Raw genomic sequence first — 24,194 nt, forward strand, 5'->3', positions numbered from 1 at the left:
GAAAGTAGGAAGTGTTGGACTCCATTAACTGTACATGCCCACTTCACAAAACAATCATGCTCCTGTGTTTCTAACCTATCTCTACCTGAATGAATGTGATCACTATATATAGGGTGAGGTAGAGGCAAAAAATGCCTACAAAATTCAAATATAAACAAAGAAAATTAGACCTGTGCTGCAGAAACTCCACACTGAAGTCCCAACAGTGTATATACAACAGCCAAAAAACACAAGAGTCCTGCGTGCATCCAGTATAGGTAGGCACACCTAGGTGCTACCACAATTTATTTGAGGATAAAGTTTAAGCAGCAAACGTTTCGGACAGCAGCCCTTCCTTGGGTAAAGTAATTAAATAAAGGGTTTTTCACCCTTTATTCACGTCGATGGAACGGCGCAAGGGATGGGGAGACAGAGCGAGCTATATTGCCAGGAATACAGGTTTGTATTTCTGGCATTTATAATGCAATTCTCAATGGGAAAGAAACAGGAGGGACATTGCACATCCCATAAACCAAGCAGGGCAAATAATAGGTACAATATATGTACAATGAGAATCCCTGAAACTCCACCATTCCCGACACTGCGTGGACAAGCACATTATTCTAGAAGACTTTTTTTTTTTTTTTTTTTTGGAATGCAGTTTGACTTTACATTAAAGGGGTATTCCTTACACTATAGTTTTAGGAATACAACTTTGTATTTCTAACACTATAATGTTCCTTTAAAGCTTAGACCGCTCTTTACAGGAAATGTGTAGGTCACATGCAGGGCGGTGTGACTGGGGCTGCATAAAGAAAGTGAATTAACTGCTAAATGTCCAATAATTGAGCAGTTAGACTGCAGGGGCATGATCTATATACCAAAACCATTCCAATAAGCTAAAGTTATTTTATGCTTACAATGTCCATTTTGCACCTTTTTCACAGCAAAACTGTTATAAAATAAACATACAAATTTCAGAAAAAGAGATGCCTTTGATTAGGAACTGCAGCTTTTGTAAGCTCTTAAGATACACCATCATTGAATACATACATGCATGTATTCATTTGGGGGTACATCTACTAAACAATAAATTGTATTTGAAGTGGATTGTGCATATGAACAAGTTGCTAATATTTATATATCAAAAAAAATCAATGTCTCTATGGACTCATTTTTAATTCTATTTTTAAATATTTTGGAATAAATTTGCTTTTTAACCCTAAGTTGTTTTTCAGCGATATTTTTATATTGCATACAGCAACCAGTGTATGGTACTGGTTTTGCTTGATTTAGCAAGTATTATACTTGCGTGATAGAAGTCAGTGTTATTTGAAGTACATTTATAACATTTGGCTATTGTATCTTTCACTCTACTTGGAAGTATAACAATTGGCAATAGGTGGTATTTACCCTGGGATGCTCAATTTTCCAGAGTTAAGGACACCCATGCCATACAGTTATCTTTAACTCAAGATATCTATTTATATATATTTTTTTTTTTTTTGTGAATTAAGTTTTATTCAGATTTTCAAGAATAAATTTGCAAATAACAATAAAGGTAAACGTCTCAAGTGTGGTTCAGTGAAACACGCAGGTTTCCAACAACTGGCAGATACAGGTAATAAGGCACATTGTTAGCGATTCTGAGGTGTCGGTAAAGTAATGCAGGGAAACGCGCAGGTTTCCAGGTCGGAACATGCGTAGTTAAGCATTTAATGGCATACCTGTGGTCTGCTGTATCCTGGTCCGGCTGCGCGGCCCGCAAGTCCACCCGGGAAGGGGGGGGGGAAGGGGGGGGAGAGGGGGGGGGGAGAAAAAATGGGGGGGGGGGGATCCCTCAGCGTTTGAGAAAGCGTCCTCCCTTCCCTTTAGGTTTATGTGGTCCTTCGTCTCTGTCAGGGCCAGAATTGTCGAGTTAACTTCTGTCAGTGGTAGCTTTATGTATGACGTGCGCTGTCTTGTCGGTCCTTCCTTGTCACCCCTACCCATCGTCTCGGGTCATGTCCCCTCTGATGTCTACTCAGTCTGTGATAAGCGTCTGGAAGTCGGGTTTCGTCGTGGTCAGTATCCAGTGTGTCCAGGTCGTCATATACGACTGTTCCCTCCCCTCTGCGTGTGAGGTGAGTTCCTCTAGTGCCCTGAGCTCTTCCATGCGCTTAAACCAGGTCGACACAGGTGGTGGGGTCTTTTGTTTCCAGTATAAGGGAATGAGACTCTTGGCTGTATTTAAGATCCTGATCGTTAGGGATTTTTTGTAAGCTGAGCTACGGGTGGAGGTGTGGTGCAGGAGAAAGGCTGCTGGGTCTAAGTGGGGGGGAGTATCAGAAAATTTGGTGATGATCGTGTGGATCGCTGCCCAGTAGGGTCGTATCAGGGGGCACGTCCACCAGATATGGAAGAGAGTGCCTAGGGCTTTCTCACATCTCCAACAGTTGTTGGTGGCGGTTGGATCGTAGGAATGGGTGGCCAGTGGCGTGCGGTACCAGCGAGACAGTACCTTATAGGCCGTTTCTTGTATGCCGCTGGATGTTGAACAGTGAAGGGACAGGGTACAGATCTTTTCCCATTGGGCTGGCGAGAGTGTAATTCCCAGGTCGGTTTCCCATTTACTCATGAAGCTCGGTGGGGGAAGTCTCTTTGCGTCCATGAGGAGGCTGTAGAGTGTGGACAGTCCCCTGGCCAGTGGGCTTGGGTCATGGCAGAGCCTTTCAAAGTCTGTGAGCGGCCTGTGGGCATGGATGTTTTTGGTGACTATTAGTAGGTAAGCGGATAGTTGTTTGTATCTGAACTGCAGCATGAACGTCGGTCTCCCCACGGGCAGCAGGGACTCAAGAGTCCGTATCGTGCCATTGGTGGTAGCGTGGCAGAGTCTAGGTAGTGAGTTTCCTAACAGTTGTTGGAACGGGCCTGCGTCTAGTCCAGGTGGGAAGGCGTCATTATGCGTCAGGGGTAAGAGTGGTGAGATGGGCGTGGTGAGGGAGGAGGGTGTCCCCACTTTGTGCCAAACCATTAAGGTCGCTCTAATTAGCGGGTGTGGGTTAGCCAGCTGTCTGCCCTGGTGGTGATCTAGCCACGGTAGGAGCCCTATTGGTCTGGATATTTGGTCTGACTCTATTTCCTTCCATAACTTGTGGACCTCCGATTTGGACCATTCCATCACCCTCTGGAGATGGGTTGCCTTGTAATAAACCTGGAAGTCTGGGAGGGCCAGGCCGCCCTTCCGTTTTGGTAATGTGAGAGTGTCGTGTTTGACCCGTGCCTGTAGGTTGTGCCATGTGAATCTGAGTGCCATGGAGCGCAGCGTTGAGAAGTATGCCTCAGGTATGTGAATTGGCAGTGTCTGGAACAAGTAGAGCAGCCTGGGTAGAATGTTCATTTTTAACACTCCAATGCGTCCAAACCAGGAAGGGCGAACTTTAGTCCATTCCTCCAAGTCTCTACGTATTGTGGTTAGGAGGGGTTGAAAATTAGCGGTGTATATTTGTGACAGGTCTCTTGGTATGGAGGTGCCTAAGTATCTTATAGTAGTGTCAGACCATTGGAATGGGAGCGTGTGCTTCAGGGCTGCAACTCTATTGGGTGGGATCGAGACATTCAGAACCGAAGATTTGGCGAGGTTAACTTTGAAATTCGATAATTGGCCGTAGAGCTGGAACTCTGCCATAATTGCTGGCATTGAGGTTTCAGGCTGAGTGACATAAAACAGCAGATCATCTGCAAAGGCAGCCACTACGTGTCTCGTCTGCCCTATCTGTATCCCTTTTATGGCTTGGTTGTCCCGGACAGAGTTAAGAAAGAGCTCCAGTGCCAGTACAAACAGCAATGGGGACAAGGGGCATCCCTGTCTTGTGCCGTTCCGGATGGGGAACGGGTTCGTGAACAGTCCGTTCACGCATACCCTTGCTGTGGGTTTGGAGTATAGTGCTCGTATCCAGCTCATCATGTGCGGGCCCAGACCTATCTCTTCCAATACCGCCAGCATGTAGCCCCAATCTATGCGGTCGAAGGCCTTCTCCGCGTCTGTGGAGAGCAAGAGGAGGCCCTCCCGACTGTCTTGTGCCCTGTGGATGAGATCTAGTGTCCTGATGGTGTTGTCTCTTGCTTCTCTCTGGGGCGTGAACCCTGCCTGGTCTCTATGTATGAGATCAGGGAGGTAGGTTTGTAGTCTGCGGGCTAGTATTTTTGTGAAGAGTTTAAGGTCACAATTTAGTAGGGAGATAGGTCTGTAGCTCGCACAGAGCTCCGGGTTCTTACCTTCCTTTGGGATTAGGGAGATGTTGGCCTCTAGAGTCTGTGTGGGTAGGCTGGCTCCGTCACGTAAGGTGTTAAGGGCAGTCAAGAGATGTGGGGATAACACGTCAGCAAATTTTTTATAGTATCTAGTGGGGAGACCGTCAGGGCCCGGGCATTTGCCCAATTTCGACTCTTTTATGGCCCAGGCTAACTCGCGAGGTGTGATCGGTTCGTCAAGGGCATTCGTAGCTTCCCTGGGAAGTCGGTTATGTATGCGTGTGCGTAGGTATTGTCTAGTCTCTGGTAAGGCGTCACCTTGGCGTGGTGGCTCCCTGTCGGGGTGTATGGCATAAAGCTCCGCATAATATTCCCGTATAGCCGCCGCCATGTCTCCCGGGAGATGTTTCAGTCGCCCTTCTTTATCACGAATTTTAGGAATGTAGGATTCTGCTCTCTTTTTGGCGATCATACGGGCCAGCAATAAGTAAACAATGAACAATAAAACAACACTATACAAAATATAGTTTCAGCCCCCCACCCAAAAGTGTAACAAGAGAGGGAGTCCGGCAGTTCAGTGTGGTTTGTGAGATACCTTATGGGAAGCTCCCCAGCGGGTCATTGTTCATAGGCAGGTACCTCAAACTGTGGGTCTCAAAGTCTCTTAGGAGCCGTGGAACTCAGCGGGTGTTGCCGACTGGTCGCGCCGTCTCCAGTCTAGATCTGGTTCTTCTTTGTGGCAGTGGGTCGTCTCGTGCCGGCCTCGGTGGGCCTACGTAGAAGTCTAATGGGTCCGGCCAAGGCATGTTTAAGGGTGGTAGCTGGAGCTCAATGGTGAGATCTTGCAGGTCCTGTTGGTTGCGTACCGGCATGGGACCATTAGGGGTGTGAGCAATTAGGCCGGTCGGGAAAGTCCATCGGTATCTCACCTTCTGAGCCGTCAGGGCTCGAGTGAGGGGTTTCAGGGCCCTGCGGTAGCCCAATGTGGCCGGGCAGAGATCAGGAAATATCTGGATCGGGTGGTCCTCATGGGTAATGGATCCCGCATTACGAGCCGCCTGTAGTATGTCTTCTTTGAGGGAGAAGATAGTTAAGCAGCATATAACATCTCTTGGCGGCGCTCCTTCAGGGCCTCTGGGTCTTAATGCCCTGTGTGCACGGACAAAGTCAATCGGCGTGTCCGTAGGACGGCCTAGAAGGTCGTTGAATAAGGAGGTAAGTGTGTCGGTGAGCCGGGTTGAGGGTTCTTCGCCTTCAGGTAGGCCTCGGATCCGCAGGTTGTTTCTGCGGCCCCTGTTGTCGAGATCTTCTACATGGCGCGCCATGGCTTGTAAGTGGGCAGTGTGGCTGAGAAGCGTGGACTCTGTGGTTGTGTGGGCCACAGTGAGGTTGTCTTGTTCCTCTTCCAGCCGCGCCATGCGGTCCGCCATACCCTGCATGTCCGCTCTCATCAGTTGGAGGTCGGCCCGGATCGAGGCATGGAGGGCCGATGTGGCTTGGGTCAGATCAGCTCTGGTAGGCAGTGCTCTCAGCAGGGCCATCCAGTCTGCCGGCGGGTGTTCTGTGGGTTCTCCGCTCGCGTCGCCGACCTGGGAGTTCGGGCTCATGGATGAGGCCTCCGAGTACAGGAAGGCCTCAGCGGAGGCCTGGGAAGATGGGTCCGGCTGTGTGGTCATGTATTGCCTGACCGATGCCTGGATTGCAGGTGGGCGGGTGGCCGCTGGTTTGGGGGTACCCCCAGCCTTAGTGTGTTTCCCCATATTTGCGTTTGGGGCAGCTTTCTAGCGATTTGCAGGGCGAGTACGGAGGAGCTCAGAGATTAGGCAGCCATTCCGCTCCGCTGCTAGGCCACGCCCCCCTATTTATATATTTTAATCATATTTATCCACTCCATAATATATTTATTATCTTTAATACTACTCATTCTTTTAATTAGCTCCTGGATACCTGTAACTATCTTATAGTACTAAGCACTCTATTCATGATGTTTTTATAGGTTTCTGGTGAATCCCTATATTTATCCAGTTTTTAGAGCTTTCTATATATGGTCTTACTCCCTCTTACTACTGTATATTCTATACGTAGATATCAGATTTCTACAAAAAAAATATAATGGCAGATACATTTTACTGACAGCTCACGTAGTATCACATTGTTTGTCCTTCTTGCATAATTTTAAGTGCTTTGATAATTAATAAAAGTATCTTTAAAGTATACAAATTAAACAACTTATGAAAATACTTAGGGGTTCTTTTAGTTTATAAAGCTGGTATAAGCATGTCTTTTCCCAAGTTAACAGGACACAGTTTTTCAGTACATCTTAAACATTTTATGTCAAAATGAACTTCCTGATGCTTCAGGATACGCAATGTCCTGACATTTAGACTACTGCTTATTTTGGTACATCCTGTCATCTGCCGTGCAATTCTCTTACCCACATATACTACATTCCCTTTTTCAAACCGTTCATATTCTTCTTACTTTTGTTTGAATTGCGAAATATGTGTGTCTTTTCTTTGCTTGTTCAGCATATCTATATGTTGACAAGCATGTCAGGTGAAGATACAATGAGCAATTGCAAGAGAAACAATGATAGAACTGAAATTAGACATGGAGATTTTTATAGAGACAAGAAAAGGGTGATAAAACATAGGTAGATAAGCAGAGGTTCAGTAAAAAAGAGAATTATATAAACAGAAAGCAAGTTGGAAATGAGGAGGGGTAAAGCTATAAAGAAGAGGCAAAGACGTGCAGGATTATGACATGAAGAGAAGAATAAAGATGAGCAAGGGAATGGAGTCAGAGGTAGATGGAGATGAATGCATGTGCAGAAATGTGATAGAAATGATAGAAATGGGGATAAGCAGGTGTCTGTCAACACAGAGGAAAGTTGAGATAAGCAAGGGTACCAAGATGTTAAAATGATAGATATGGGGATAAGCGGGTGTCTGTCAACACAGAGGAAAGCAGAGATAAGCCAGGGTACCAAGATGGATGTGGACAATGGAGATATGCTGGGGTACAGAGACAGGGGGAAATATGGGGATGAATTGGGTTATGTCGATAGATACAAATGTGGAGACGTGTTCAGAGAAAGGTTGAGAGCAGAAAGAGTACATTGATAGATAGAGACGAAGGTGGATAGGTGCATGCCCTAATTAACCATAAGGCTACAGAGGTCACGGTTCCGGGGAAGAAAGCGACATAGTAACTTACCTGATTCAGGAAGGGTTTTTATAAAAATACCAGAGCAAATACCTCAAAATCTGTTAAAATTGCTCAACTCTGCAATATATTACACCCCCACCCAAGGCACGTTCACAAGAATTAGCCTAGCAAGACCATAATACATACAATCTGATTTCACACCTGACACAGATGTTTATTTACTATATTATTTACCCTGTGTCATATAGTATTATTTTTAATAGTATATTGCACTCCTCATATATATCATAGCTAATCCCATATTTAATAGAGTAATGAATAAAAGTGGTGCAAGTGAAGGCAGTTTTTATGTAATTTGAGGCTGTATAATATTATGTAAGTTGTTTGAGGTTGGACTGTATGATTACGAAAGAAGTTATGGATTTGGGATTTGCAGATTTATTCACCTAAATGTTATCTTTCTATTAATTCCACTAAAAGCAATATCCTCTAGTTTCATTCAGCACTTCACTTCCACCCTCTAACCCCGTCCTGCCACTCACCCTTGTTTTCTGCAATCTAACGCACAGCAAACACTGTACACTTATTGCTTGTTTTTTTTTTCTCTCCCCTCCCCTCACTCTGTGATCTTCACACCAGATATTTACGACTCTCTGCAAGAATTGTGTCTATTTTCTATCAAACCTATGTCTTATCTGCACTCTGACGCTTTAACCTCTGTATCACAACTCAATTCTATGAGTTGTCTTGCTCAGAAACGCTTTTTTTTTTTTTAATCTGTTTTTATATATATATATATATTTATTTTACAGTCTTCATTTGACTGACATTTTATCTTTGATTTGGAGAGCACGGCACAGACAAGATGATATTTCCAATAGCAAAAACATATCTGAATCCAGACAATCCAGACAAAATATTTAGGGGGAAAAATAAAATAAAAACATTTCAAACTGCCAGGACTAGCATGAGTTATTGCTGAAATCCAGATCACACCTCATTAATATAGCGCCAGGATGAAGGATAGCAAAAGAGGGGGGGAAAAAATCCAAGATGATTAATAACAAAGAGAGCCAGATAAATAAGGTACGAGAACATTCTCCAAACTCAAATTTTAGTGGCGGTCCTGGTAATTAATTCAGAGATAATATGGAACATCTATAGGATTTTGGAATATAAAAAACACACAAACAATCTTTCCAGGAAGCCAATATAAATACTACGTGGATCAGAGTTACTTTCCTGCCAGCATTAGAAAACTGAAAGCTTTCCATTGTCCAAAACTGATTAATGGGCTGCAGAGGTATCCAAATGTATAAAATAAAAAAAAATAAAAAAGAACAAAGAAAATAAGAAAATAAGAAAATATTAAAGGAATATTCACTTATTCAGAGAGTTTTTCTTTTCTACACAATAGGGCTAAAAAAAAACCCCACACATTTTATATAACAGGAAAAAACATATGCACTTTGATGCATCAATTTCATGCAATATAAATAAATAAAAACAATGGCGAAGAAGAGGTAGGAAAGAAACAGGAGGTGGAATGGACTTGCTGTCACAAGCTTATCTGTACCTCGCACGCACCACGTGGCCGCAGTCCTGCAGCCTCAGGCTGCGCGGGCCGAACACTCCACACTTCGGTCCCGCGAACGGCTTCCTCTGCTGGTTTGCCCTTACTCTTTGCCCTATCGTGGTTTCTGTCCTGGTACACGTTAGTGCTATTTATAAGTCTCTCTTGTTGTATTCCTGTTATTGACCTCGGCTCATATTTGACTTGTGATTTCTGGTATCCTGACCCAGCTTCGTATTTGACTTGTGATTTCTGGTATCCTGACCCAGCTTCGTATTTGACTTGTGATTTCTGGTATCCTGACTCGGCTTTGTGTATACACTGCGTGCAGAATTATTAGGCAAATGAGTATTTTGACCACATCATCCTCTTTATGCATGTTGTCTTACTCCAAGCTGTATAGTCTCAAAAGCCTACTACCAATTAAGCATATTAGGTGATGTGCATCTCTGTAATGAGAAGGGGTGTGGTCTAATGACATCAACACCCTATATCAGGTGTGCATAATTATTAGGCAACCTCCTTTCCTTTGGCAAAATGGGTCAAAAGAAGGACTTGACAGGCTCAGAAAAGTTTAAAATAGTGAGATATCTTGCAGAGGGATGCAGCACTCTTAAAATTGCAAAGCTTCTGAAGCGTGATCATCGAACAATCAAGCGTTTCATTCAAAATAGTCAACAGGGTCGCAAGAAGCGTGTGGAGAAACCAAGGCGCAAAATAACTGCCCATGAACTGAGAAAAGTCAAGCGTGCAGCTGCCAAGATGCCACTTGCCACCAGTTTGGCCATATTTCAGAGCTGCAACATCACTGGAGTGCCCGAAAGCACAAGGTGTGCAATACTCAGAGACATGGCCAAGGTAAGAAAGGCTGAAAGACGACCACCACTGAATAAGACACACAAGCTGAAACGTCAAGACTGGGCCAAGAAATATCTCAAGACTGATTTTTCTAAGGTTTTATGGACTGATGAAATGAGAGTGAGTCTTGATGGGCCAGATGGATGGATTGGTAAAGGGCAGAGAGCTCCAGTCTGACTCAGACGCCAGCAAGGTGGAGGTGGAGTACTGGTTTGGGCTGGTATCATCAAAGATGAGCTTGTGGGGCCTTTTCGGGTTGAGGATGGAGTCAAGCTCAACTCCCAGTTTCTGGATGACACCTTCTTCAAGCAGTGGTACAGGAAGAAGTCTGCATCCTTCAAGAAAAACATGATTTTCATGCAGGACAATGCTCCATCACACGCGTCCAAGTACTCCACAGCGTGGCTGGCAAGAAAGGGTATAAAAGAAGAAAATCCAATGACATGGCCTCCTTGTTCACCTGATCTGAACCCCATTGAGAACCTGTGGTCCATCATCAAATGTGAGATTTACAAGGAGGGAAAACAGTACACCTCTCTGAACAGTGTCTGGGAGGCTGTGGTTGCTGCTGCACGCAATGTTGATGGTGAACAGATCAAAACACTGACAGAATCCATGGATGGCAGGCTTTTGAGTGTCCTTGCAAAGAAAGGTGGCTATATTGGTCACCGATTTGTTTTTGTTATGTTTTTGAATGTCAGAAATTTATATTTGTGAATGTTGAGATGCTATATTGGTTTCACTGGTAAAAATAAATAATTGAAATGGGTATATATTTGTTTTTTGTTAAGTTGCCTAATAATTATGCACAGTAATAGTCACCTGCACACACAGATATCCCCCTAAAATAGCTATAACTAAAAACAAACTAAAAACTATTTCCAAAAATATTCAGCTTTGATATTAATGAGTTTTTTGGGTTCATTGAGAACATGGTTGTTGTTCAATAATAAAATTAATCCTCAAAAATACAACTTGCCTAATAATTCTGCACTCCCTGTACTGTGTATTTCTGCATTTCTGACCTTGTTTCTTGCTGTTTTAATACGTTAAGTCCAGACATTCTAATGCTTGGTAATAAGTCTTTCAGATCCACCTTTTGTGGGTTTTCACTTTCCTGCGTGTTAAGGTAAGACTTCCATAACACTTGCACACATCAGGATGGGATAGTTAGATATGAAGACTAGGCTGAAGTTGTTAATTGATGATCATCAACTGATGATCCTGATGAAAGTTCCGAATGTGGAATGAAACGTGGATCCTACACTACAAATAATGTTTTTTATTCCTTTTAGGTTCCAGCTCTATCCTGCTGTGAGCTGAACATGACTTTACATTTTATTTTCAACTACGGAGATCTAACAAACCTAGGATATAAATATGATATTTGCTTCTTTCCACTATGCAAGCACCAAGTGATTTAATGAGGACATTATGTATTCCATTACGATAAACAAGGTCACTTGGTTTGTACAGTCAACCGGCCAAAAGTCTGGCTCTGAACCTGACAGTTAATAACAAAACTGGTCAATTTCCCATACTGGAATATGAGCAGTTTGTGAATTTCCCGGGGAAAAAATGCATAAGCCTAGAAAAACTGATATATTATCCAGAGAAATTAATTTTGCCAAAAGAAACAAAAAAACGGCACCCAATTGTAACTAAAATAGAACTGGAACACATATGAATTCCAAAAGAGCAAAACAAATATATATGATCTACCAATGCCAAAAATAAATACTCTGAAATATAAAGGATACTCACTATTTTACATCAATACATTTCTACATTGATGTAAACTCTAAAATGTCAAAGTAATAGTGACCAATACAGACAGTGTCCAAAAGTGTATATTAATGGATTAGGTAACCAAATGTTGTGGAAAACATCTCCTTTAATGCTCTTACACCCATAATGCTGACAAAGTATCAATAAAGGGAGATGTTGTCCACAACAACTGGAATGCCAAAGGTTGCCTAACCCTGGCATTAAAATCTATTTCCTACCTTCACTCTTATAGATCTTAAAGTAGGAATTTCTACATATTACACTTTCAAATTATGTCATTAAAGGCATACCGGAGTATATAATTGCTACAAGAAAGCAAACATGGCTTGTGTTTAAAAAAAAAAAAAAAAAAAAATGAATAAGACAACTGCAATTATACTGACCCAAGAAATCTTCTCCTTTTCTTGGCAGAATCATCGGGGGTCTTACAAATTTTTGTCATAGTCTTCTCTGGGGTCTGCAATAAAACCTGTGCAGTTCTGGCCCAGTCACTTGCAGACTTTCCAATAAAAGTAGCAGCGTCTCCATCACCTACTAGACAGGGTGATCTCTCAACCAACGATACACTCTCATCCAAGTCATCTGAAGAATACTCTGCAATATCTATAGCCTGGAAAACAAACATTTTAACATTTTAGCAACAGCAGCAATTCTCAAAGTTTGCAGTGAAGTAGTGGTGATTCAATTCCATAATTACTGAACTGGTTGTGTTTGCGTGTGGGGTGGGGGACACAGGGGGAATAACATAGGAGCTGATGGAGCCAAAGATCTAGAACCAATCCCATGGAATAGGCCCATTGATGAATTTTTTTTTTTTTCTCAAATGCACAGGCTACTTCATGTAGAAGGAATTAAAGAAGCACTATAGTGCTGGAATAAATGATTTTGTGACAGGCCCCCCTTTCTGTGCAGAGCATGGAGACTCTAAACATAGGTGCTGCACACTGTGTAACACTGAACTAGGAAGCACCTCTAGTGGTTGTCTGAGTGAGTGCCACTAGAGGAGTTACTAGGCAGCAATGTAAACACTATCTGTCCTGTAAAAAGACAGTGTTTACATTGAAAAGCCTATAGGGACATTCTATAGACACCAGAACCACTACATTAAGCTGTACTGGTTGTGGTCACTATAGTGTAACTTTAAGTTTAGAAATGTAAAGGCATACTATAGGCATTAAAAGAACTTTAGCTTAATGAAGCTGTTTTGGTGCTCAATTCTCTGAGTTAAATCTCAAAATTTTCTGTTTATGCAGCCCTAATCACACTTCCCCTGTCTGGGAGTGACAAAGCCTACGTTATAAAAGTGGTTTCAGGAGGCGGGGCCTGAACGTCAAGTCAAGCGGACGCAGGCTATGTCGGCTCTTGGGCAAACAACACTTTATCGACTTAAAATCGCTAATTCCAGCCTATACTTGGCTACCTGCTAACTCCTGTTAACTTCTGGGCATTCTTAGAATCGAGACAAGCATTACACAACTATATGCCCATGCTGACTGCCAGCTGAGACTTGCGGCCGTCTCCGTGGATGGGGTGGGAGAAGCGGCCGATCTTCCGATCCTAGCCTGGAGAGGCAAATCTAGCACACGGCTGGCACCCGTTCTCCCCCCCCTGTAGTCCGGTGGGGGTTATCCCGGACCCCATCAAGCAACCTCAACCATCTTGCACCACTAAGCCGGCACAACTCCTGCAGGTGCGAAACTCTGCAGAGGTTCCAAGATGGCCGCTGCAAGTGAATCAGCATTGCGGAGAGAAGCAGAGCACACTGAACTGAGCAACCAGACCTGCTCAGATCCAACTCTGGAGAATCCATACCCTGTATGCCTCACACGCTCTCATGGGAAAGCAGATTCAACACAGTGTTTGAAGTGGTCTGCACAGCCTTCTGGGCCCGAATTGAGGCCCGACAACTACAGCAGTCCCCCGCCTTGCCTGCCACTGGGGAGACTTCCAGCGTAGAACAGACGCGATATGCTTCACATGAGACGCACGAGTATGCTCCTTACCTATCTCCCAGGCAGGTGAAAAAGCCCCATCACTCCCAGTATGACAGGCGGGGTTCAGAGGCTCCCACTTCATACCGAGCGGTGAGCAGAGACATGATGCTGCAGACCCACCCAAACTCAGGTGGCAGACATCGCTGTCCTGGAGCTGATCACTACGGACCACCCGGTAGTTCGGGCCCCCTGGGGCGGCCTCTTGCAACAGCCCAGACCCAAGTCTCACCACTATAAGGCCCAGCATCTGACGCTGCCTTACAAGATGGCGCAGGGGGATAACACCGCACCTCACAAACACCCGAGGTGCCCACCAAAGGCCGGAGTCGGATGAAACCCCATCCCGGGAAACCAGAGACTGAGACCCGCTATCTATGCTGGCACAGTATCATTCCATGAGCACAACACACCTGTATTAAATGTTCATATTGTGGACTTAACTGCCCAGAATCACTCACATACACTCGCTGCATAACCAACCGCCAATTAATCGTAAGACACCTTAATGCATAATCAGTTACTCAGCTTAATTAGCACAAATGATAAGGAGGGTAGCCAACATTTCACTACTGACTCTCGCTGCTATTTCTCAACCACGCACTTGCATCTAAGCAGAATATTAACAAGCACAGTCTCAGTTTCATGCTAACCCAATTTGTTATTTGCTATTAGAATGGCACAGTTTACATTCGTCTTTTTTACTAACATGTTTTAACACAAATGCCACTATGCACAATCTTTTATTGCTGACCATACGTATATGACCTGCTTAAAAACAAAAAAATGTGCAACTTAATCCTGTCATGATAATGTGAGCTTTGAAATGCCTGATGATGCTATCATGGTGCAGCAGGCTTGTCTGTTAACCCTATTGCACGAAAAAATTAAGAATAATAAAAAAAAAACGCAAAGTTGAGTTGTTTGGAAGAAACACACAACACTATGTGTGGCGAAAAAGAGGCACAGCACACCAACATCAAAACCTCATCCCAACTGTGAAGTGTGGTGGGGGCATTATGGTTTGGGGCTGCTTTGCTACGTCAGGGCCTGGACGGATTGCTATCATCGAAGGAAAAATTAATTCCCAAGTTTATCAAGACATTTTGCAGGAGAACGTAAGGCCATCTGTCTACCAGCTGTGGCGAAAGTGACCTCGCCACTGGTTTTTGGAGGGGCCTGTTTGCCAGCCTCCTGCCCTGCGACTATGGCCCTGGGATGTATTGCCCTGCTAGGAACTGATTTGGACATATTGTATTTTATTATGCTGCTGGCCCTTTAAGAACCATCTGGGGACATACTGTGGAGTTACTGGGTGGCCACCATTTCATGTATCAGAGGCACATGGTGAGAACAATGGATGAAGCACATGGTGAGAACAATGGATGGCGGCCATTTTAACTCACAGGCGCTGTTTTGACTTTTCTACACGGTGCCATCTCGCCGGTATTTGGTGCACAAAGACATCGTTCAGTAGTTTTAAACTACAGAACAGGGGACACATTTAACAGTAATTATTTTTCATATAGCCTGTATATGGTCTGCGGAATCTGCATTAAACCGTATCTTCCAAACTACTGAACGGATCTGGGTGAATTTTGGATATGTGGTTCACTCAGATCCCCCGGTTCCGAGGATATATTTTTATGGGGTTATTGCATGTTTTGGGGTCCCTGTGATATGTTTTATAATACTGTATTTCTCTGCCTGTGATAATTATATTAACCATTGTGTTCAGTAATCATATCACAGGCAGAGGGGAAGATTTTGTGTGGGAGTGTCTGTGTGTATTGTACGGATTGATTGGTATTGTATTTAAAAACCCTGTGGGCAGTACTATGTTTGTAGAATGTGAATTAAAGAGGCTGTATGTGCCAGTACAGTCAGTTCTACTTCCTGTCTCTTATTGTGGGAATCTGCTACAAGGGATTGCTATGCTCTGAATACTCTCTTGCTATATTCACTGCTAAGTTCTTGTAATAGCTTGTTCCTGTCCTGTTCTCTGAAGTAGTCCACGGTGGTTATGGTGTCGGCTAAAGTGCTTGGAGTCCTCAGGAAGCGCTAGGAGCATTCTTCAACGGAGGTACCCAGTCGGGGTGCCAGGTGATCCGTTACACCAGCTGAAGCTCAACAGAAGATGGGTGTTGCAACAGGGCAATGACCAAATGTATAGAAGTAAATCAACAACAGAATGGCTTAAACAGAAGAAAATACGCCTTCTAAAGTGGCCCAGTCAGAGTCCTGACCTCAACCCGATTGAGATGCTGTGGCATGACCTCAAGAAAGTGATTCACACCAGACATCCCAAGAATATTGCTGAACTGAAACAGTTCTGTAAAGAGGAATGGTCAAGAATTACTCCTGACCGTTGTGCACGTCTGATCTGCAACTACAGGAAACGTTTGGTTGAAGTTATTGCTGCTAAAGGAGGTTCAACCAGTTATTAAATCCAAGGGTTCACATATTTTTTCCACCTGCACTGTGAATGTTTACATAGTGTGTTCAATAAAAACATGGCAACATTTCATTCTTTGTGTGTTATTCGTTTAAGCAGACTGTGATTGTCTATTGTTGTGACTTAGATGATGATCAGATCACATTTTATGACCAATTTGTGCAGAAATCCATATCATTCCAAAGGGTTCACATACTTTTTCTTGCAACTGTATCCTCTGCAAGAATGTTGTCTATTTTCTATCAAACCTGTGTCTTATCTGCACTCATGTCGTTTTAACCCCGGTATCACAACTCAACTTTGAATTATTTATTTATTTATAATAAGTATGTGTGTATGGATGTATGTTTTAGGCAGTATGTGTGTATGGATGTATGTGTGTATGGATGCATGTACTAGGCAGTGTGTGTGTGTATGGATGTAGGTATAAGGCAGTATGTGTGTATGGATACATGTATTAGACAGTGTTTATGGATGTATGTGTGTATGGATGCATATTTATGGATGTATGTGTGTATTGATGCATGTAAAAGGCAGTATGTGTGTATGGATGCATGTATTAGGCAGTATGTGTGTATGGATGCATGTTTAAGGCAGTATGTGTGTAATGTAGGTATTAAGCAGTATGTGTGTATGGATGCATGTATTAGGCAGTATGTGTGTATGGATGCATGTATTAGGCAGTATGTGTGTATGGATGCATGTATTGGGCAGTATGTGTGTATGGATGTAGGTATTACACAGTATATGTGGATGGATGCATGTATTAGGCAGTATGTGTGTATGGATGCATGTATTATTTATTTATAAAATATTTTACCAGGAAAGATACATTGAGATTTCTCTCGTTTTCAAGTATGTCCTGGGTCCACAAATCATTGCATTGTTACAGTTAGTGTACAATAAAATACAAAAACAATATTAATATACAATATATACAAAATTTAACATAGAACAGGTAGGAAATATATAATCAACCATTACAGGTGCATTCTGTTTTGAGGTATGTAGAGAGGGATCTCTTAAAGGACTTTAAGCTTAGGGAAGATTTTAATTTGTGCGGGAGGTCGTTCCACAAATGCGGTGCTCTGTAGGAGAAGGAGGATCGGGCTGCTTTCTTTTTGTATTGAGGTAGACTAAGTAATGTGTTGGTACTGGATCGGAGGTTATAGGAAGTGGGAACAGCCGGGGAAAGCATTGCGTTCAGGTAGGGTGGGAGTTTCCCAGAAAAACTCTTAGACACAAGGCTGGAAAGATGAAGGGTGCGTCTGGATTCCAGCGATAGCCAGTTTAGTTCTTTTAGCATGTATCAATGGTGGGTCCTGTAATTACATTGTAGCACAAATCGGCAGAACGAGTTATATAATGTGTTGAGTTTATTAATGTGGGATTGCGATGCATATGCATATACTACATCCCCATAATCAATGATTGGCATCAGCATTTGCTGTACAATATTTTCCTTTACTGAAGGGCTTAGGCAGGATTTGTTTCTGTACAGGGCACCTAGTTTTGGATAAAGTTTGATGCAAGCTTTTCTATGTGCAGGCCAAAAGATAGATTGGGGTCTAACATCATACCAAAGTATTTGAAAGAGTGGACTGCGGTCAGTGTGGCATTTGAAATTATTTTGATGTATAGGTGGGAATTGTGGAATTTGTGTAATTTAGGTACTGTTCCAAAGATCATTGTGACAGTTTTGTCAGTGTTCAGGAACAGTTTGTTTTTTGCGATCCACTTTTCTACCTCTGTAAACTGGTCTTGGAGCACAGCCTCAAACTGCGGTATATCGGAATTGCTCGCATAGATTACCGTGTCATCTGCGTACATGTGTACATTTGAGGATTTGCAGACATTAGGCAGATCATTTATAAATAATGAAAATAGTAGGGGGCCGAGAATGGAACCTTGGGGAAAACCACACGTGACTAGGAGAGGGAGGGAGTCGCTGTCAGAAATGGACACATATTGCGAGCGATCCGATACATACGATCGAAACCAGTTTAGCGAACGATCACCAATACCTGAGTTTTTGAGTTTGTGCAGTAGAATGTCGTGGTCTACTGTGTCAAAGGCCTTAGCAAAATCAAGGAAAATAGCTCCAGTTAGGTCTCCTTGTTCCATGCCAGTTTGGATGTCATTGCAAACTTTTAAGAGGGCAGTTGTAGTGGAGTGATTCTGGCGAAAGCCCGATTGATCAGGGGTCAGATAGTTTGATTGTTGGTAATACTCACATAGTTGCGTATGGACACATTTTTCTAAGATTTTTGACAATACCGGGAGCAATGATATAGGGCGATAGTTAGAAACCAAAGTAGTGTCACCACTTTTATGGATAGGCACTACTCTTGCAGTCTTCCAAAGTTTGGGTATGTATCCATACACCAAGGATTCGTTAATTAGAGTTGCGACGGGTTTAGCAATTGCCGGCGTACTGATCTTCAACAGCATTGCTGGGATTTGGTCAGGTCCGGACTGGTTTTTCATTTTTACATTATTAAGATGTTTTTCAATGACACGAACAGGTACAGGTCTAAAAATGAACTTGTCTATATTGGGCCTTTGCAAATTTAGTGAGACCTGATCCACATTTGTAGTTTCAGGGAATGCACAGGGGAGCTAGGTGGGCGGTAACAATTCCTGCAACAATGATTGAATTACTGCACGGGATCTCAATTGTGTCAGAGATGAAATCAAAGGTGGCAGGAGGACTAAGGTTTTGTAAAGGGGTAAACTTTCTCTCTTTCTAAAACATGAATACCCTTGTATTGCAATGGCGGTGTCTGGTGTTTTAGTAGTTAACCAAGATTCTGAGACCACAATGATTTTTGGTTTGTAATGGGAACACCAGGCTTGCAGTGCATCCAGTTTAGGGAGCAAACTACGGATGTTGCAGTGCACAAAAGAGTGGGGAGATTAGGACTAGAATCAGCTGGGGGGCCAGGGTTAGACTCCACGGCATTTGCAAGGGCAATTAACATAAGGAATAGGAATTTGGACATCATTTTTGTTTGGGCATATAGTGAATGGGATACTTTATAATTTTGTGAGGTGTGGGTAGGAGGGCTATTTTTTAGAACTCTCCACCAGCACTCAGCAGATAAGTTACAGGAACAAAGCATGCCATGGTGTATGATAATTTGTGTTCCAGTTTGAGGTGTGTGCTTATGCTGGTAGTGGTGTGAACAAAATTGAATTGAAAAAAGGGTTATTAAGAATATCAGTATGGTTATATTTGGATTCATGTTAGTGGTATGAGGTGTGTAGTTGAAAATTAAACTGAAACAGAAATTGTGAAAAACAAAGATTAAACAAAGTATATAGTATTGGTGTGTGATATATCTATTTGTAGGGAGAGAGGGTATGTGTTCTATAGGGTTAAGAGATTGGAAGGGTGTGCTGATCAGTGTTTGCACCTGTCAATTTCAGGAGATTGAAAGTTGTGTGGGAGACTATCTATAAATGTGGAATTAAGCATGGGGTGGGTGGGCGAGGGGTGGGGTGGGAGGGAACCGAATCTTCCAGAAGGCTACCTGTTTCAAATGGCCATGGAACAGCTGATGGAGCTCTGAGTTCTATGCTGGACTGGGTATGTTTAAAAATCGGACTGTGGGAGAGAGATGTATATTAGGGTCAGATGGGCTAAGAGATGGGGGGGGTACATAGATGGACATTTGATTTAAGGTAATTTAAGGAAAAACAAAAGCTAAGATTGAGAATTACAGAGATAAGACAGAGGTATTTAAGTAGGGCAATAAAACCATTAAACAAGGAACAAGAAAGAGTCATCTTGCTCAGAAATGCTTCAGACTTGAGAAAGGGAGGTTCTCCCGAAAGCGTGTCATTTAAAAAAAAATTCTGCCCAAGCAGGCAAGCAGACCAGACGTGTTTGTTCAGAGCTCCCACGTCTGGAGGAGAAAAATGGGGATTAATGTCGGAATACAACCGCTCACAACCAAACCACTACGATACCCCTACTCAGGGGGGGCTACCAAATCGAACGGTGCCCCTCACGAGCTCCTGCATTGCCGACCTGATGAAACGAGGCCTGCGGCCTACCTGGGACTCAACCGCGGGGAGACGGCCGCTCTCTGGGGCACTGACGGTGCCAGGAACCGCAGCGATACATCTACCCCCCCCCCCCCCACGACCGGCGGGGGTTATCCCGGTCGAGAGAAAGCAACAGGACTCACCCGTCTCTCCCCGCTACCGCAGCACACTCAGACAAGCCACTCAAATCAAGATGGCGGCGGCTGGCTGTGAGATGGAGACAGCAGAGCGGCAAAAAACACTGGAGCAGCGTCTGGACGACCTGCTGCAGAGATTCTGGCAAAAGCTTGAACTCAAAGCAGACCAACGTAAGCAAACACAGCGGGGAGGCTCACCCTTTAGGGACAGACCCCACCAGAGGGAGACCCCTCGAATGCAACAAGCACCGAGCGACACACACGTGGCTGGGCCCGCCATTACCATTGTGCGCGCCCTGTCGAAAGAACCACGAGACCTCCTGAGGGTGGACACACTGGGCCAACCACGGAGACCCACACCCCCCAGGAAAAGGCGAAAAAATCGCCACCAACGAACACAGCGCAAGCTGCGAGACGTAATCCGGCGGCAAGCCCAGCGGAGACCTGCTAGCCGCACACACAGACACCACCACCTGAGGGTGGTACTAACCCACACTCCCGGCACCCGAACCCAGCCACAAACCAAGACACGAGCCGGTGAGTTGGAGGGCAAGCAGCGGGGAACGAGGAGGGTGTCATCGGGCACAGCAACAGCACAGACAAGTACCCCTACTCCACGTAGCCCACCTAGACTGAAGGCCACCAGGGCTAAAGCCCGACAGCATCTCCCACAGCAGCTGAGGCCCCAGCGTTGTAACCGGCAGCACAGCGCCAGACCCCTCAGCACTCCCACAAGAGAAGGAAACTCGGACTCTGGCAGACACCGGGTTTGTGGCACAGTGATGCAGGCCTGCTCACCAGTCTGGGGCTGGAGGATCACCACTTCCCGTGCCTGCACAGCTGCGGCCCTGTACAGCCCATCAACGCACACCAACATCTTCCCAGCTAGCCACAAAATGGACTATTTACTTCAGCACACCAGTGGCGTAGGGTGAAGGTTTGCAGTAGCCTCTATCCCTGCGGCCACCCGGTCAGCAGAGCTGAACTAAGGGGGTATTTACCTTATTGTTGCCCTATGCTCAGCGGTTTAAATGTATGGCTTAAAATGTTTTAGATGCTTTATAGACCACACAATACTACACACACCTATGTCACACAGGACCGACCAGTCTAACATTGTCCCCACACTCAAACGCAGGTGACGAACACTCACATACCTGTCATAATTATACTTCTGGGAAAAAGTCATCACCAGCTATTTGTCTGATTTACATGACACACAGGCCCAACATAAATATGCAATGTAGGTTCTTATTTGTCAAGTGCCTTTCCTAAACTAGATACTAACATCACATGGTCGGTCCTTTCTGCACTTGCATTTACGTTACCAATTAAAGCTATAATTTTTGATGTTATGTTTAAAACCCGGTTACTTCACCATACCGGGACCAATCAAGCGTTAACTCTACTTAGTTTTAATGCTATATTGTCAAACTATGAAACTCCAAATCACCAACATAGGAATGATTACCTCTTTTGTTTCACATGCCTATCTAACCATCATCACGCCTAAAAGAATATGCAAATAGAAAGCATGTCTAGCATGTATATCATAATTCTTCTCTTCTTGTTTTATGTACACTGTTATGCCTGATATTACTTACAAAATTGTGCTGTATATTCAAATGCCATGTAACTGAACTGTCTTGTTCTATTAATATTTCTTGCCAACGCTGTCGTGGCATTGGAGAAAATCTATGTTAAACTCATGCACACAAAAATAAAGAATTTAAAAAAAAAAAAAAAAAATTCTGTTAGTTCAATAAAAAAGGTATTACAAGATACAAATTTTATCTGTTTTTTACATATATATATACATTTTTATGTCCTGATGAAAGTTTGCTGATGTAAACTGAAACGTTGACTATGACTATGGATTAAAAGCCATTCTTATTTTTTATACAAGTCCTTGAGTGCTGGCTTTATTTGGAAATTTTATATATATATATATAGGATCCTGACGAAAGTGCTGCACAAGAAATGAAACGTTGATACTTTGTGGCAGTTGCTGAATAGAAGCTAAGTTATTTTTTCACCATACTTTATTCAAGTCCCTGGAGTGCTATTTTCGACTATTCTGTTCTATTATATTTGCTAAACAAGCACCGGGCTTTATTTTGTTACAACAGGAGTGCAAGTATTTGGACATTTTATATATATATATATATATATATTATATATTTGTGTTCGGGGAAACATTGATTATGATATGAAGTAAGATTGTTGTTAGCAAACCTGTGATAGGAAAAAGTTGCTTGAGGTGAGCCAACACCGACGTATGCTGTAAGCCAGTAAATAAAGTTGGCCTACACTAGAAGAGTATGGTGAATAAAAGGAGTGGAGGGTGGGGCAGCAGCTCGTCAGACCAATCACGGTAGGGTAGGGAAGAGTCCCTTTTAAACGTCCATAAGCCTCTCCCACAACTTTAGGCCAAGGCTTCCAATTTGTGTTCGGGGAAACATTGATTATGATATGAAGTAAGATTGTTGTTAGCAAACCTGTGATAGGAAAAAGTCGGTTGAGGTGTGCCGAAACCGACATATGCTGTAAGCCAGTAAATAAAGTGTTCAAAAAGGAATACATATCATGCTCAAAATCCATTTATTGTGTAAAGAGCATATTACAACGTAAGTACACTAAGATGACAATTTAACGAATGCCCTTCGTATTTCCTGTACTGGTTGGGGTATGTATATTGTATATGCTGATGACTTCCAGCGACCTAGAGTTTTAATGACATAGACTGGAACGTGCTGGCTCGAGGCCGCCCCTATCCTAAACGAGTGTCCTGAGTAAAGGCTAGGGTTCATACCAAGCCTTGTTAACAATAACCGTAGATATAACATGTACTTAGCGCTAGTGAGGATAGTCCCGTGAAGTGACTGTAGTGGAAGAGATGAAATATTCGGTACGGTGAGGAGGTAGGAATCGAAAACCTTCACTGGCACCATATATATATATTATTTGAGGGATAGTATGGAATGTGGACGGGTTGACCCAGTTGACTCGTTTTGGTCACGGATAGAGTCAGTATGTAATGATCTTGATGTTTAATTAGGTAGGAGCTTCGAAGGCAACCTTGTGCGTTATATTGGCCACTGATGGTGAGTGAGTACACCCCTCACATTTTTGTAAATATTTTATTATATCTTTTCATGTGACAACACTGAAGAAATTACACTCTGCTACAATGTAAAGCCTGCATAACCGTGTAAATTTGCTGTCCCCTCAAAATAACTCAACACACAGCCATTAATGTCTAAACTGTTGGCAATAAAAGTGAGTACACCCCTAAATGTCCAAATTAGGCCCAAAGTGTCAATATTTTGTGTGGTCACCATTATTTCCCAGCACTCCCTTAACCCTCATGGGCATGGAGTTCACCAGAGCTTCACAGGTTGCCACTGGAATCCTCTTCCACTCCTCCATGACATCACGGAGCTGTTGGATGTTAGAGACCTTGTGCTCTCCCACCTTCCGTTTGAGGATGCCCCACAGATGCTCAATAGGGTTTAGGTCTGGAGACATGCTTGGCCAGTTCATCACCTTTACCTTCAGCTTATTTAGCAAGGCAGTGGTCATCTTGGAGGCGTGTTTGGGGTCGTTATCATGTTGGAATACTGCCCTGCGGCCCAGTCTCCGAAGGGAGGGGATCATGCTCTGCTTCAGTATGTCACAGTACATGTTGGCATTCATGGTTCCCCCAATGAACTGTAGCTCCACAGTGCCGGCAGCACTCATGCAGGCCCAGACCATGACATTTCCACCACCATGCTTGACTGTAGGCAAGGCACACTTGTCTTTGTACTCCTCACCTGGTTTCTGCCACAAACGCTTGACACCATCTGAAACAAATAAGTTTATCTTGGTCTCATCGGACCACAGGACATGGTTCCAGTAATCCATGTCCTTAGTCTGCTTGTCTTCAGCAAACTGTTTGCGGGCATTCTTGTGCATCATCT

At 43.6% G+C, this 24,194-nt stretch overlaps 1 protein-coding gene across 4 annotated transcripts in view; it reads right to left on the minus strand.

The window, feature by feature from the left end:
- Positions 1-24,194, minus strand: part of SPIDR (scaffold protein involved in DNA repair) — a 536,808-nt gene that overhangs the window by 356,539 nt on the left and 156,075 nt on the right. For all 4 annotated transcript variants that reach the window (XR_010090743.1, XR_010090744.1, XM_063451403.1 and 1 more), the window contains exon 6: positions 11,983-12,209. Coding sequence is in view for 2 of the 4 variants with exons in the window: in XM_063451403.1 (XP_063307473.1) it covers positions 11,983-12,209 (227 nt within the window). In the remaining 2 variants the exon portion in view is untranslated. The remainder of the gene's footprint in view (positions 1-11,982; positions 12,210-24,194) is intronic.

The sequence above is a fragment of the Pelobates fuscus genome, chromosome 4 (assembly GCF_036172605.1).
Source record: "Pelobates fuscus isolate aPelFus1 chromosome 4, aPelFus1.pri, whole genome shotgun sequence".
NCBI lineage: Eukaryota > Metazoa > Chordata > Amphibia > Anura > Pelobatidae > Pelobates > Pelobates fuscus.